Genomic DNA, 16,745 nt, shown 5'->3' with positions numbered 1-16,745 from the left:
GAACCACAAAGAGAGAAATCCCACAATCTGTCACTGTGGCCTTTCCAGCCTCTCTGATATGAGAAGATGTAATCTCTGCATCAGTCTTCGCCTCGGTAGGAAGTCATGCATCTTCTTTTGTGTGGCTGCTATGCTTGTGTAAACTGCTTCTCGTGAGGTGCAATGGCTGCAGCCATTCCAGAGGCCCCCGCCCTCCCCAGCTCGGCTCAGAACAAAAAGACAAAGGGCCTCTCTGCTACAGGCTGCAGTCGCAGCTGTGATAAGGCTCAGCGTGTGTTTACTGTGTGGAACCTGCTGTGCCGTGTCAGGCTTATTTTGCCTATTGAAGCACTGTGGCATTTCGCAGACAACCATCTGATAAGGCCTGAACAGATAATGATAATAAACCTCCCATTGACCAGTGGGTCAGATTTGCATCCATCTGATTGGTCGACTTGGATGTCTGAGGAGCTGTCATTGTGAAATATGTGATATTATCAACAGTGATTGGTTAAGCGATACCCTGTAAGTCTGTATTCCTAGGGAACTTATCATAAAACCATAAAATCACTGCCCGATGTGTACAAGCAAAGAATGTCATTAAAATGTAATTAAACAGTGACTAAAGGCTGTCAACTGAATTAGATTTCAGCCTATCAGTTTACAAAAAAGGTGACAAAGCCATGATGAATCCTTGATGTGCCCTTCTGTGAAATATAGTTGTTAGCTATAATTGTAACTGTCCCCAATACAATTATAATTACTGTAAATAGGACATTATTAGTTACTGTAAAAAGGAATTAGAAAATACTACAGAGTATTCAAGATATTGTATTGCCAAAGCAGAGCTTTAATGCAAGAGACAGCCTAGTGTCATTGCTTGAGTGTTTTTTTTTTTTTTTTTTTTTTTTTTAATTTATTTTATCAAATAAAAGAAACAAGAGCTAAGACATTGAATGGTATGATATATACAGAAATAAATAAATTGCTGGTAAACTCGTTTTAGTAATTAATGCACAAAGATTTTTATCTGGATATGCAGCCCATTACACCCCAAGGTTATTGTATTTCATCGAGACACCAACAAACCAGGCTTTGAGGAGCCGAATCACAAGCAACAGACTTTGCTCATGTGATTGCATAACACTGCTAGCCTATAGCTCATTTTGCATGAATCAGCCAGTATACAGCCAGAATAAGAAAAAAAAGGACCAGTGATCTTTCCTCCTGTCCTGTTTTTACTTTGATAAATCATGTGGCTCTTTGTGCTGTCCTGCTTTCACAGAGTCTGACAGTGCAACATTTTGAGTGCAGTAATGAGATCCTCTGTCATTCTGCTCAGGTTGGGCTCCCCCAGAGGGGCTGCCAGCATACTGCTGTCTCATGGACACAGTAAACCAGCAGCTGGCCTGGCGAGAAGCATGCAAGGACCAGGCCTCACCCAGGCCAAGAGCCTGCAAGGCGTTGTGTTCTGCTTCTTTGAAGGGCAGGACACAACGCCTGTGGCAGGAGGGGGATATCTGACAGCGAACCCAGTCTGGAAAAGAAGCCTAGTGATTTAATCGTTGGTTGACCCAGACACCAGGAAATTATACCTGCACTGCTATGAAAACCTATACCTGCTTCAGCACATGTAACAAGAGCAAACACAACAAACCAGCACTGACCTCACAGCCCCGCAGGCCTCTATGCCTCGACAAACTCCAATGCGAAAACAAATTTGTCTTTGTGTTAGGATAAATAAATATTTGCAAATACATATACCAATACAGCCAAGGAGTGTGATATTTTCTGTGTCAACTCTTGTTTGTCCTTGTGACAAATGAAAGGCACTTGTCCTTGGTGTTTGTATGTCACTGACATTTCAAGGCTGACATGAGAGTGGGGCAGCCTTGGACAGACATGTGGACACACGGTCAGGCAGTTAGCACATGTGCAAGCCCCATGGTGGAAACCTAAGCCTGCCCCTGCCGGGTGACATAAGAAACCAGCACTGTCCTCCCAGGGCGCCGGACAGAGAGAGAGAGGGAGAGAGAGAGAGAGAGAGAGAGAGAGAGAGAGAGAGAGAGAGAATGGGAAGGAGAGAAGCTCGAGGGCAGAGAGTGGGGGACGTGAGGAGGGGGCAGCTAATCTGGCAATTATAGCTGCTGTTGCTGCTAACTCCAAAAGTTCTGGAAAGGTCGAGCTGGAACAACATGAGATAACAAGAGTTATGAAAACTCAATGTTCCCTCCCACACAGCGAAGACGGGGGAGAAGATAAAGGAGGAGATAGGAGACTGATTTGGAAGCGGTGCGAGGGAGTTGAGAAATTCTGCTGGCACCCTCTGGTCCCGGCTATCCTGAGTCAAGCACCCAGGTGAATTGTGGAACAGGGAAGGGATTGTGTGTCTCACTTGCAAGTCTCAGAGGCTCAAACAGGGGCCTGTGTATGGAGTCAGATGAGGCCACACTCAATTGAAAACAGAAGAAAAAAATATTGCATAGTAAGCATTGTTGTCAGCATTGAGCAATTTGTCAATGAAATCAAAGTATTTTAAATAAAAGTGAAGTTTAAAAAAGTACTTGAAGTGCTTTATATTTGATTTTCTTTGCAGCACATTGTTTGCAGGACATGCATTGTAACTTTTTCTAGAGGAGTAAGGCGTCTCCAACATTGGTTCAAATGCCAAGTATTTTTTTTTTTTTTTTCAGTACTCAGTTTTTATTTATGGTTGTTTGGTTTCATTTTTTAAATCCCACTTCACTACATGGATATCTTGCAATATTTTTTCTCTTGTTTGCAAGTTCTATGTGGCCTCGTCTTGACTCCACACCTCTCTAATGTTACAGTTTCACCAATCACCGAGGTGGAGTGCAGATATGTTCGACCGGAGCGATATGACATCTGATAACTGCAGCAGATGGCCCATTACAGTACAGCGGTGACTCATCCACTCAAACACACAGAGATGAGCTACCTTATGCAAGAATGCAAACCAGTGTGAAAGCTAACTGAGCGATGTAAGACGGTGTGAATTTGTGCTCTTCTGTCTGGATCGACTGCATCTCACCTCTCCGGCCACAAAGAACAGCAGCGGCGTCTCCTCCTCCTTGGCTTTATACTTGGCCATGAGCTTCTCTGCGATTGGCTGAATTAGCTCCTTGGCTGGCTCCAGCTCACCTTCCTCCTCGGCGTCTGCACAAATCGGGAAGAGGAGGGGAATACAGACGTTTCAGATCCAATCTGATCTTAGGAGACAGCAGAGTGGCCTCAAGCCCTGAGGTCATCACTGTGCACCCCACCACTTTGGTCTGACTTTGGTGTTATTGGCTTGTTTTGTTTGATCGCTCCCTTGTTCCATTTTGACCTGAGTCACCAGAATCGCAGCCAACACCCGGAGCGGAGCAGCACTGCAGCTATTCTGCCTCAGTCCTCACAATAGCAAGCTGCTCTCACAAGATTTATGTGCAGAATGTTTATGATGCTGTTAACAAATCCATTACCATATGCGTCTTTGCACCCTCTGTACAAGCATAGCAATAAATAGAGAAAAAATATTGCCCACGGACCTTTGACTCTGCAAGAATTTTCCATAGAGTCTGACATTCAATCTGCTGCACATAAATGCCAATTCATGCACTCACGAGGAGCGCTAAGCAGGGCCCCATGCGGAGCCGTGCTGCAGACGCCGCGTTGAATGCCCATCTACTCACCCACAAAGAGTACGAGGCAGGGCCCCTCGTGGAGCTGCACGGCGTTGGACTCGCTCAGTTCCAGCACGGGCCGGGGGTGCCAGGGGAAGAGCCGGCACTCGAGGTCGTTCAGCACCTCCACACGGCCCTGTCGCGTGATCATGTGTCCTTCTGTGTCCAGCAAAATCAGGGTGGGAATACCTGAAGAGGGAGAAAGGAAAAGAAAGGATGAGGATGACGTGTGAGAGAAAGAGAGGAGCGAATGATTGGGCAAGAGAGTGGAAGCTGCTGTGGAGGCCACCCTCCTCTTGTTTCCCATAATTATTGCTTCATGATGCAGTAATGTTTCCTCTCCTGCTGAGGTTTCTTGTCTCTTGTTGCATGCTTTAGGCTGCACTCATTCTCTGACCAGCTCTTGCTCCTCTGGCGTCTCTCAGCTTGACTGACTTGTGCTGTGCCCACTATTCAGGATTTTTTTTTTTTTTTTTTTTTTAAACTGATCCTTCTCGCTCCCACTAACTTTCTGATTAGGATCTCGCTGCCATATTAACAGCCTTATCAGAAACAGACACCATCTGGGAGGGAAGAGCCTGCGTGAGTCAGTGTGTTCCTCAGAGTGCATGTGTGTGTGCGTGAGGGTATATGTGTGTGTGTGCACATGGTGTGAAGCCTACAGAGGTGGGGGCCTGCATGAGTTGCAGGGCTTTGAGTGCTGGAGGGGGGGCAGTATCGACTCGTCCTCGGTGCATTCCTCACATTCCGTCAGGAGAGGCAAAGAGCCAGCACGCTCTAACTGCATCCACACTCCTCTGTGCAGACAGAGGAGGGAATCAGAGGAAGAGAAAGAGAGAGGGAGGCACAGAGGGGAGGGAAACAGCCCTTCCGTAGCGAGCGAAACAGCAAACTTGATTACCGGCCCACATTCCTCAGGCTGCGGGGCGATCTGCATCGCTGTTCCCCTGCCCAGCACGCACAACTGGCAGCCATTGTGCCGTTGCAGTACACGACATGATTAAGGCGGGCAGACGTGCGTCCAACCTTTCGTACTTTCTCTCCGCTTGAACATCTGAGGCGACACGCAGGAGAAGGAGGAGGAGGAGGCTGTAAAAATACCTTGTATTCCATAGAGTCTGTTGAGTCGTGATCGCCGAGCCTCGTCTGAATATGGTACTGCCAACCACGGCATCTCGCTGAAGTACTGCTTAAAGGACTCCTCTGACCTGCAGGGGTCGGAAAGCAGAAAACGGCAGCGAATCAAGATGTTGGCCCGCTTCCATTAGCAGCTGCATTGAAAAGGCTGCCTGCGTGTGTGTGTGTGTGTGTGTCCGTGACTGACAGAGACAGAGATATGCATGTGTGAGAAAGAGTGCGACAGCCGATATTACTGACACGATTAATCTTACCTGTCGGCGCTGACGAACACGATCTCAAACTTCTGACCCGATTCCTTGACGGTGCGATACGATTCCACCAACACCCGGGTCAGACTGCGGCACGGTGGGCACTAACAGGCAGACAGAAAGAGAAAAAAAAAGAGAGCGCACGGGGTATTATAATGGGTGAGTGTGAACACAAATGGTGACAAATATTTGGGATTGCTGCTCGGGGGTCTTTCCCGACCACTTCAACCAAACTTCCAGCCACACAACTAGGAACAGACTCTCCTTTTGCATCCAGCTGCTTTCAGATACACTCTCTTGAAACACTAATCCTGTTGTAATGCTCTAGCTCCGCAGCATTTGTTGTTATTCACAGTGTGTGTGTGTCAGTGTGTGTGTGTGTGTTTTGCGAGCCCCCCACTCCAGCCGAGCAGGGGGAGTGGCGGTATGGCTGGCATTAAGATGACATCAGAATGCCATGGCAGCAGTGGAAGCAGGAAAACAAGCAGTCTAGTCTAGTGTCGAATCGATCTCACTCTCCTACACACTCGATTCTCTCTCAGCACTTCAAGCTCCCTCTCCGGCTCGCTGACCACAGTGGTGGATCTACTGGAAAAATACAAACACTGATTATTTATATCATGTACACACGGCAGAGAGCAAGTGAGCGCTCCACTGTGGAACTGCATTACTTTTATCTTAATATGCTAGTTTTCCGATACATTATCAGTGACTAAATTCTCTATTCGAATAAGTAAGTTGTAGTATCTTTATTACCACTATCTGTTTGGTGTAATAAAGCATGAAATCTATTCTTATTTGCTCAGTAGATGCAAGCCTGATTGCGAAAGATGCTATTTCCCCACTCGAGGCGATGACAGTGGATATGTTAAGTACACTCGGAGATTTGATTGTGCATGTTCCTCTCGACCCCGAGGGACAGAGGGAGTGGGAAGCACAATCAATGTGGTGGTCACAGATTGTTTTGTTGCAGTTTATAGATGTGGTGTCACATTTTTATTGTGTATATTTCGCACGCTCTGAGACGTTTTGCTCGTGATAAAGGCAAAGCACTGAAGGGACTGATAAGGCTCTTTTCGGAGCAAGTGCACTCTCCGGCTTTGCAGTGGATTTGCACGAGGCAATTCAAAAGTGTTTTACATAAGATTTAAGAAGATATAAAAACAAGATTCAAAAGGCAGGATTAAATGGAAGGGGGGGAAAATGAATAAATTAGTTACAATAAAAGTTTAAAAAGGCTCTAGTGCATTACAGTTACAGCGCATAATTTAGTGAAAGGCAGTGGCATACAGGAAGGTTTTTAAGTGCAATTGGGATTTTTGGCTTTTTTTTTTGACAAGCTCTAGTTTTTCTCAAAATGCTTTTAATGCAGGCATGTTTACAATTCAGGCATAAAGGCCTTCATTTAGAGTGTTATCAGAACCAGCTGTAGTCAGCATTATCAAGTGGATTATCAAGTCCATTTTTTTTCTTTCAGTAACTACAGTAGGTTACATCATCAAGGTGAACTTAAAAAAAAAAAGCAAAACAAAACAAAGACCAATATGTTTGCATCATGTGGCCTTTCTCTATTTAAAAAGAACAACAGTTGGCAGCAGTTCAAAGCTATATATTGGCTCTTTTGGTAATGCTTGGGTCTTAACAACTTAGTTTTGAACATAAATTGAATTGCACTTCAGTACGGCTTCACACTGCAGCTGACAATGATAAACTGCCTGTTGAATATGGACCTCCCTTTGCTGCCATGGGCCATTTCAGGTCCTGAGAACATGGGGGAAAAATCTGAGCATTTTTATGGCTGAACGGACAAGAAAGCCAGGTACTGGCATTCCGTGTCTGTAATATAACTTTAATAGATTTAACCAGGGGGACTGTGGTGTTAAAACGCCATAAAGAGAGTCATGTAATGGCTTTTGTGACTTGTCCCTTTCAGTTTGTGTGGCTTTGGGGTTTGAGCCAGCCTCCAGCTCAGGCGTCATGGGTCTGAGGGGCTGGTCTCTGAGGCTGCAGCTCTTGCAGCTGGGTTTGGTAGCCTGCACTGTGTCTCATCAGCAACGGCTCACCAATGATATAAATCCTTTCATGCATCGCTGAGTCATGACCTTCACGAGCTATCAGCAGGCACAGGACAGAGAAGAGACAATAGCCTGATGTCAGCGGGGTGTGGTGACTGATGTGTACTTTTAAGGGCCAGAGGAGGTGGTGAAAGCAGACAGGGACAGCTAACCACTGTTAATGTACACATACTAACACAATGGAGCCCCGTGCACCCTCCAGTGCCCCTGTCTTTTATCTGTCATGTTGACTGCTCTGCTGATTCCTGCTGGGGCTTACCGGTGCTGCCCTCGCTTTTACTGCTGCCTGACTGTTTTGATAGTGATAACACTTACAGCACAGCATAGTTAGGGGTCCAAAAAGGCTAGATCAAGCTCCTTCCCCTGCCCCTTTGCCTCTTTGTCCTCTCCACACTCACCCAGTGTGCTGAGAAGTACACTCCCACGTAGTGTCCCTCCAGAGAGCTGCTGTCTGTCGTCTGCCTGTTGTTCCTGAGCAGAGGCCCTGCCACCACCTCCGCAAAAGGTTTTGGCCCCCAGGGGAACTCCAGACCTGAGAGAAGGTCAGAAAGTGGAGGGAATGATGGAAGGGGGAAGGGGGGAAGATGGTAGAAAGACACAGAACAGAGGGAGCCATGTGTCAGGTGCGTGACAGAGAGGAAAGCTTTTCTGTTTAACAACCCCTCATTGAGAACTGGAGCGCTCTGTCCATTCTCTGTCATGCCTATTAGATATTAAATAAAATCACGTGCATTTGCCGCGCATACATTACTCACAGGCTCCTGTGTGACTGGTGTCATCTGCTTTTGGTAATGTGACTGCACAACAGATGCAAAATGTGGTTTTAATGATGACTGAAAGCCATGCCTCCCAAGTGAAAGAGGGCCGCTGCCAGCAATACTCCCTCCTCCCTTCGCTTTCTTTCACTCTCGCTTCCTTTTCAAGGTGTCTGCATTGTCAGTGTCAAGCTCTAGAGATGCATTTGGTATGACCAAATAAAAAAAAACGGGGGTAATCATAAATAAAACCCCTGAATGGCTGCTTCATAAAGGCCTCTTTATGTGAGCCTGGTTGTCTAGGGCTTCACTAGGCAGGAATGACACGTCTGCACTGTGCTGCCTCTGCCTTTTATTGTTGCCCTGATTGTAAAAGTGCACTCCATCTTTGCGCTGCAGGCAAGTCTGCCACCACTCAAGTCAGGCCTTTCATCAACAGTGAAAGGGAGAGGGTCCCGAATCACCCAGCCACCCACCCCCTCCCGTCCTCCATGCGTGGCAAACTTTTACTGCCCTCTAATTCTCACAACCCTGTAGACGCCTCAGCTGATTGGATTTGTGGCACTCTCACACTAGAGCTGGGAGATAAAGACAAAATGAAATATCGTGATATTTTTGACCAAACACCTCAATATTGTGACGATACTGTAAGATTTCGATTTGATGCTTTCAAAAGATAATTGCACACAAGGTTTTGATTAACATCGATTATTGATGTGGAGATCCAAGCAGGTAGAGGCAAAAAATTCTGGGTCACAACAGTGTCAAACAGTGTGTACGGCTCTGTCTCTGTGACTGACTGCAGCAAAACAACCTGTCTTTACTGACAGTGATGCAGCATGGCTAGAAAGTGCAGAACCCTCTGGGGAAGGACGGTCAACTCCCACATACAGCACTCCCCTACTTTGCAATGTAATCAAATGCCGTCTTTGCTACTAAAAGGAGGGGATTAATCTCGTCTTTCCCCACATCTCGTTTGGCGGTACAGTTAATGAATCATCGAAATAACACAGCGGCGGACACGCACTGGGTTTCATTAGGCGCGCGGCGAAATCTGTCACTGCGCCCATGTGAAATCCATTCTGCCCTGCTGCCGTGCTACTGTACCACTGCGCCGCTAATTCTCCCCCTCTCACATGACTAATGGGACTTTCTCATGCTGACCAGGCAGCGTCCCGAAGAGCAGGATTTAAAAAATACCGAGATCTTTTTTAGCCGCAGATCGCATCCGCTCTACCAGAATGGAATGCGAGCCCACTCTTGCTAATTCTCTGCCTCTCGCCACTTTAAAAGCGCAGAAATGATAGGTTTGCAGGAGTGGGAGTGAGACATGGACACTGTGTAACATTCATGCAGCACCGCAATTACAGCAGCATCAACAAAAATAAGGAGGGGTGGGGTTGGGGGGTGGGGGGTTATTGTAAAATATGTCCTATCCAAATGCTGAATGATGTGGCGAGGCATTTGGCATACATCATTATTATGAGAGCTGGCAAGTGTGTATTGTTTATTGTGTCTCTCCATGTGAGATATTTATCTCTGTTTTTGACAACTTGTGGGCTTCAAATATCCTTACAAAAATAGAAAAGCCTGAAGAAGGGTAATTTATCATTACTGTTTTCAAGGCTTCTTCAACAAAAGGGATATTTTTAGGGCTGAGGGCCTTGGGTAAAGATTAAACACTGAATAAAAGGGATTCAGGTTCGAGTTGGAGGTTAAGCGTTTTCACTAGTATTATACCAGGGTGTGTGTGTTTGTGTGTGATATGAGGCTAGATATCACTTGGGATTTGTGGATATTGCAATATCAAGATATGGCGTAAGTTTAGTGTTTTTCTGGTTTTAAAGGATGTATCACAATAAAGGGATGCAATTCTGTCATTTTACTACACTATTATTTTCTATTATTTGCCTCTACCTGCCGGGTCCCTGTCGCCATGTTATTAATGACTGTTTATTAAAATGTCTTGTAAATATCTTATGAAAGAACAGTGACCCCTACAACAGTTTTATGATGTCAATATCAAGATGTTTTGTCGAAGATATCGTGATATTTGATTCTGTCCAGTGTGTGTGTGTGTGTGTGTGTGTGTGTGCTGATCTCACCTTTTGGGTCATCTCTGACCACCAGTAAACCGTTCCGACACACCACCTTCCCCGTGGTTGCATCCACAAACACCAGAGATGGGATGCTGGTCACTTTGTACTTGTTCCACAGCTTCATCTGGAGAGACAGAGGACGATAAGAGAAGCGGAAAACCGTGAGTGGAAAGACCTTATAAAAAAAAAAAAAAAAAAAAAAAAAAAAAAAAAGCACATTCTTATTCATTTCAGTTTCAGAGCTAGAAAAACAGCTGTGACATGACTTTTCTATGTGGTCTAAAATCAGGTCTTCGATACCGGCCTATTGCTGCTGCTTTCTGACCAAACTAACAAATGTCAGTCAGTTACTGTTTATACAGATAATCCCCCTCTCTATTGCACAAAAGGGACTCAGGAAAGTTTCATGTTGAATAAAAACACGAGAGCAGTCAGCCCTGCGGTGAATTAGCTGAGGGCGAGAATCACACTGCTGCAGGGGTGATCTAACTTTAAAGAGACTGTATCGGAGCAAAGTCAACGGGGGGCATTTTGTCCCTGCTGTGTCATGAATAAGGGTAAACCAGGCTGTGCAGCGGAAAAATCTACACTTGACAGATCGCTCTGCAGCACCACTTCTGCCACTCGGCTGCTGGAGGAAGCCTTTCCTTTATCCTTCCCGAGTGTATAACACCGTAAATTATTGAATCTTGTTGAATATATGATGCATATTTTGACAGGCATTTATGGGGGATCGGTGGCTTTAAATGCAATTACCGTGCCTTCTGTACGACGGGTTGGTATTAATACAGCCACATAAAATCTAGATCAGTCTCTTTATAACCGGAAATATGTGCATGGGCTGATGCTATTTATAGGGTTCAGCAATCAGTGTAGTCCTCAACATCAAAGGGCAGATCAAGCATTTCCCATATCTGACTCACTTTCCATATCAGAGGGAAGAGGCCTACTCTGTGAATGGAAAATTGTTATTTTTCCTCAAGAGCATCAATCACTGCGATGTGAGGTTGCTGCTTCAGCAACTACAGAGCAACCAGAAGGTCCCTGGTCTGAATTCCTGTACCAGATAAGAAAATTAAGGTAGGGGAATGGAGTCAGGAACGCTGTTTGTGTCCTCAAAAGCTACTGTCAAAGTGTCCTATGAGGAACCAGGCCCCCCGCTGCTCTGGTGGAGCAGTCCAGTGACTGTGCCGTGATTGCACTAGGCAGGTGTGTGTGTGCATTTGTGGGTGTTTGACCCTTGGTCTCCTTAATAAACATTCTCAAGGGTGTTGTGGTGAATTACAAATGTGTTTTAGTCAATTTAGCCACTTAAATAAAGATTAAAAATACCCTAAGTTATATCTTAAGAGTGAGATAAATACCAAACTTCAAGTTGAGGTAGGAAAGAAAAGACTACACCTCGACCAAATGAGCACATATTACACCGTGCCATAATGTATATGATGTGTTATACTGTACCAGTCTCTGGAAGCAGTGTAACACAATGATTTGAGTTGTCAGGATACTGCAGAAGTTATTCTAAGACGACGTGAGCCAAATGAAGTGAGGACTGCTTTCCATGGGGCTCAGTGAAGTAAGCCGGGAGTTCGGTTACCATTCAGCTCCGGGCTGATGAAAACCTTTTGCTGCTCTTTTCATGAAAACAGTGACTTCACTGCGCGAGCGGGGCCGGGAGACTCTGACGTGCAGACTGCATCAGAGAGGAGAGAGCTTTCACAGAGTGTGCTGCTCCTGCTACGGTGAGCGTACGATGACATCTGGGGCTTGTACGGGGTCGACCACAGCCCCTTTCTGACTGCAGAGGTCAGACGGTCTCTCCTATGGAGAAGACGACGCGGAGCCTCTTAGACTATGTTGGTCTGGAAGTCCCTCAAAAGCAAACTTCAGTGCCTGCCACAGTCAACAGTTTTACCACACACTCCATGCTCTTATGGGCCTCTGGAAACTCAATCTCTGCTTGCAAATTGATGAGGTTAGGGGCATTAACTGTGACTGTCTCCAGTAACTAATGTGCCCAATACGACATCTGTGTAACTCAGTAGTGTAGCCGTTTCACTTGGCTGCCGGCTGTCATCCAATGGGAATAGCAAGGGTGCTGATGATGTGCCGGCTTAGTCGAAAAAGAGTGAGGGGGACATGTAAAAGCAAAGAAGGCCGGGTGAGAGGGGGATTGGCTCTCCGCTAACACAAAAATGTCAAGAAATGGCTCCCATGTCAAGGCCCAGAGGTATCCACGCTGAGCTACATAGTGGCATATTTAAGAGCTAAAATGATGGTGAAAACAGGTGGTAAAAGAATGACAAGGCTTCCGTAATGTGCACCAAAACTCAGGAACAGGCATCTGCTGTCTTATTAGGATAATATTAAAGGAAATGTGTGAGGCTAACACCAGAGCTCTGAAAGGTTTCCATCCAGCAGGTTTTTGTTATGGTAGTTAGAGAAATGGAAACCACAGACAGCTACCAACACCACTGCAGGCTGACAACACAGTGCAGTGCATTCCTCCAAGATAATTTTCAGACAATTGCAGCACAAGCATACTCTTGCATTATGTTTATTAAAAGTGGAGCGGAGGATGGGTGTATGTGCCCAATCTGAGGCTTTTTCCAGGGCCATTAGGGCTCTCATCCTGCAGCATCAAGGGGCCTGCTGAAAGAGAAATTGGTGCAGCAAAGTCAGAGGCAGAGCCCATTCCATCTCCTTGTGCTACCACTAATTTACTGCATCACTGAATTAACAGTGTGTGTGCTTCTAGATTTGGCTGCAGCTCAGAGTACCACAGGATCCTATATCACCTTCGGGTTTCAATTTGCCTGTGGAGTGTGTATGACAGCTACAAGGCTGTTATGATTTCAGGGCAGATGGCTGACCTTACAATTTCAACAGTTCCATGACCCGGAGTCACTGACAACATGGTGTGTTTCCATTGACATTCCTGTTGCTGGCTTGGCTGAATTTGCTTGTAAAACCTAAAAACATGTCGAGAGAATCCTCGCTTTTTCAAACATGAGGATTCTGCCAAGAGCGTACAGTTGCGGCGGGTGGAAACACTGAAGACAATAGCGGGAGTCATTTTTCCTCCCTGAACTTCTGTCACTCTCACAATGACAGTGCACTCTTTACTCCTCTGTCCTCCTTCTGAATAGAAAACATGAGGCTCACATGCCACAGTAATCACAATGACTTTCTCCGAAACACTGCCTCATTGTGGATAGCCACAGGCTGCGTGTTACAGCTGAGACAATAAATATACATGGTGACATGATATGCTGTGATATAACACACATAAATAATCATTCCTTGGCTGAGAATCATCTTCAACCTGACATTGTGTTGAACATATTTTTTTGTAGCTTTTATTAGATTTTATTAATCTGCTATGGTAATGATTTGATTTAAGCGCCGGTGACGTGATGCTCTGTGTGCTTTACGGCGCTGTGACAGATGTTGGCTGCATGAGATAAGAAACTGAGTCCAACAGAGCACTGAAATGGTTTCACTTTTACTCATGCACATGCAGACTGTTAAAGATTGGGTTCGGTGCAGCAAGACTGCATGCCGCCACTCTCAGCATTCTCAAAGGACACTGCTATTCATTATCAACATCAACAGACAGGAGGCTTGGCTATATAGTTACACACTGGATTAACTATGCCAATAACCCCCATAGAAAGCCCACCAACTGTTAAGACTCTAGGGAGAGATGGAAATCCATACTAACAATCCATTTACTCTCCTGGACACGCAGGCATTAGGCTCGCGCTATGCCCGGTGCTCATCATGCTAATTGGATCACGCATGGTTGCGGATCCATTTCCAGAAGCAGAGTGAGAGCAAAGCAGCCCACTGTGGGGCCAGCAGATCAGCCTGATTGGACATACCAGGCCTAACAGGCTAAACTCCACTGAATGGAGCTATCTGTATGCATCTCACATTAAAGCCTCTCAGAAGAGGGTTGAAAAGGTTATCGCCCCACTGATCAAAGTGGAGTCTGAAGAAAATGCTGATTTTGTTTCAGTGTAGCTAACCTTTTTTAATGGAATCAATGACTGCATTAATTTACTGCCTGCACCCATGTTGCTCTATGCTGTGACTGGAAAAAGGAAAAAAAAATACAGGAGGGAAACAAAACCACTCCCAAGATGTCCATATCTCCCTGTTAAGTGTCATGCATGGCGATCGCTTTCATGCTTCTTTGCACTGTTGCACTTTATTAGCAACATTCGGTTGTTTAAAGGGGGTTAGGTGAGGCAAGGAGCCCCCGCTCCCTGCAATACTTCACAATCCTCAAATGCACACACATCTGCTTCAACTTTAACTGAGTCCTGCGTGAGCCCCCTGCAGCCAAGGCCCCATCTTACAGTGAAATGTGGCCTCTGTCAGTAACCAGTGGATCTCGGTGGTGGCTCGCTGTTTGAGTGTCGCCCTGTTGAGAGAACTAGAGTGGAGGGAATTTCTCCAATAACCACACTGCCCAATTCACCTGTCACTGAACCAGCTCTATCTTTTCACAGATCTGCTTTCAGTGGGCAAGTCAGGCCTGAGGCGTCTGCCAGATGCTTGTGTTGCCACTTGGTTGCAACAGGGCAGCTAAAAAGCAAATTTAGCCCCATTCAGTAGAGTGCATGTGCACCACTGCCTTTGTATCTTTGAGTGACATATGTTGGACAAACAGCAATAAAGCAGAATATAATAAAAGCATTAGACACTTATGTCAAAGCTATGCTGCATTACCGTGATGACGACAGCACTCCTATATTGCATTTTGGGATGTAGTTTGGACTGTTGTGACTTCATGGGCCTCTTGGGCGCATTTTGAAAAATCTCCTTTCCCACAAACAACCTACAGTATTCCTAATTCATAACTGCACATAGTAGAGTCATGAAATTTAATTTAACCAACTGGCGAATTCTCAGTGCCTTTCATTATAGCACAAAAATGTTGACCATATAATCTTTTCATTCAAGTCAAGGGGAGTTTATTGGCACGGTGCTTTCTGTTAGGCTGGTACACAGCTCAGACTTCTATAAAACCAGTAATGTGTTCCACATTATTCAGAGAGAAGTGAGAAGGCAGGAGAAAGTAATGTCATGTCTCACTGTGATTTGATTTTCTGGTTAAACAGACAGTATTTTTCAAAATGGAGAGCAGGACATGATTAAATTCTACAGCGATGGAGGCCTACAGAGGAAACAACAGTGTAGACATTATCTACAGAAAAGACAACGGTCACATGATCAAGGGCTGGACTGCTTCCGATAGATCTTGGTTGCTGTACTGTGTGAAGCAATTTGATAAAAGACAGCATGCCATGGAGTTTCTCTGTCTGATGGACCGGCCTGCCCCCCTGAAGACGTGTTCAACAAAAGCATTTGTCTTTTACCGGGTCTTTTTATAGAACGTGCCTGCAGGCAGTGTGATATCTGACCATAAAGATTTACTGAGGAAGGACAGGGGAGAGGAGGCTGTTGGCTGGACTGCTGTTTTGGGAGACAATGGCATGCGTTTAACATAGCCTTAAAAAAAAAAAAAAAAATCTGGCAGCATGGATTCAAACGATTTTTTACATGTAATGAAAAACAGCGTCCAGTTCATTCGTCATCAACTTTCAGCCCTCGTAAAAAAAAAAAAAAAAAAAAAAAAAAAAAAAGACATTGTGCATTTTGTTCTCAGTCTTTAGGTTGAGGACGGAGCAGATGAGAAACAAACTTGTCTGATTACAACCTACACTGGTAATTTGCTCCCTACATCTCCTGGCTGTAGCACTGTAACTCCCTTTTGGCTGGGCCCCTGCAGCTTGCCTTGACTTACATTCTTCCATGCTGCACCCCGCCTCTGCTCAATCTGCTCCCGAGGCTCTCAGTAACTGCCTGTATCCACTTCAAAACCCTGTTGCTGCTCTTCAAGGCTACAAAGGGAACCTTCCCCTCCCACCTCTTAGCTGTACTTCAGCCCTGTACCCCGGCTAGTGGGTTACTTAGTGCTTCCATCTGTGCTGTGACCTGACCATCGCTTTACCCCATCAAGAAGACTCTCCTATGTTCTGTCTCCCCGGTGGTGAAACACACCTCCCACCCCTGTGACAGCTGCACAGTCGCCCCCCCCCCGCCCCGTTGTCTGTCCTCGACTGATGACCCCTCTCTTGTTGTGCCTCGGTCCAACCTGCACTTGAAATGTGCATATCGTCTTCCCTCCACATCCACAAGACAAAATAAATCCTTTTATCTTGCCTAAATTCTGTTTTATCATCTTTTTTTTTTTTTTTTTTTTTTTTTACCTCTGGTTACTATGGTACAGACATCGAATTCTGCTCCACTATTTGCACTTGTACAATTTTGTAAGCCATTCTGAGTGCCAGCTAAATGCATAAAATCTAAGTGTAACATTACAGGCCACTCACTCCGCTCCACGGTGCTCATTACAGAAGTTCATCCTGCAATATATAAAGCCCCACTCTGACAGGAAAATGCACTTCCCAGATTTTCTCCAGAAGAAAGCCCGCTGGTTTCACATCAGTCCCCCGCCTCTTAAATGCATAACGTCTCCGCTATATCATATTTTTTACACTATAACATTCACTGGCCCAGCCATTTTAGCGGTGGATCCTCCATGCAGACTGATATGCTGGCTAAATTGCTTTTTCGATGACGGCCCCCGTTGCCATGGTAACCCCCCAAGTCAGGACATGTCACCGAGTGCCAGACACATTGTGAGCTCTTAGTTAATAATTCAGTGATAAATTAACGGTTTTGTGAGGAA

At 45.5% G+C, this 16,745-nt stretch overlaps 1 protein-coding gene across 1 annotated transcript in view; it reads right to left on the bottom strand.

Moving 5' to 3' along the window:
• The window catches only part of nxn (nucleoredoxin), a 54,089-nt gene that overhangs the window by 2,838 nt on the left and 34,506 nt on the right, over positions 1 to 16,745 (bottom strand). The window contains exons 2-7 of the mRNA XM_030067125.1: positions 9,989 to 10,106; positions 7,527 to 7,660; positions 5,057 to 5,157; positions 4,767 to 4,873; positions 3,675 to 3,854; positions 3,032 to 3,156 (exon numbers count right to left, since the gene is read on the bottom strand). Coding sequence (XP_029922985.1) covers positions 3,032 to 3,156; positions 3,675 to 3,854; positions 4,767 to 4,873; positions 5,057 to 5,157; positions 7,527 to 7,660; positions 9,989 to 10,106 — 765 coding nt within the window. The remainder of the gene's footprint in view (positions 1 to 3,031; positions 3,157 to 3,674; positions 3,855 to 4,766; positions 4,874 to 5,056; positions 5,158 to 7,526; positions 7,661 to 9,988; positions 10,107 to 16,745) is intronic.

Source organism: Myripristis murdjan, chromosome 13 (assembly GCF_902150065.1).
Source record: "Myripristis murdjan chromosome 13, fMyrMur1.1, whole genome shotgun sequence".
NCBI lineage: Eukaryota > Metazoa > Chordata > Actinopteri > Holocentriformes > Holocentridae > Myripristis > Myripristis murdjan.
This window is presented reverse-complemented; position numbering and strand designations above follow the sequence as displayed.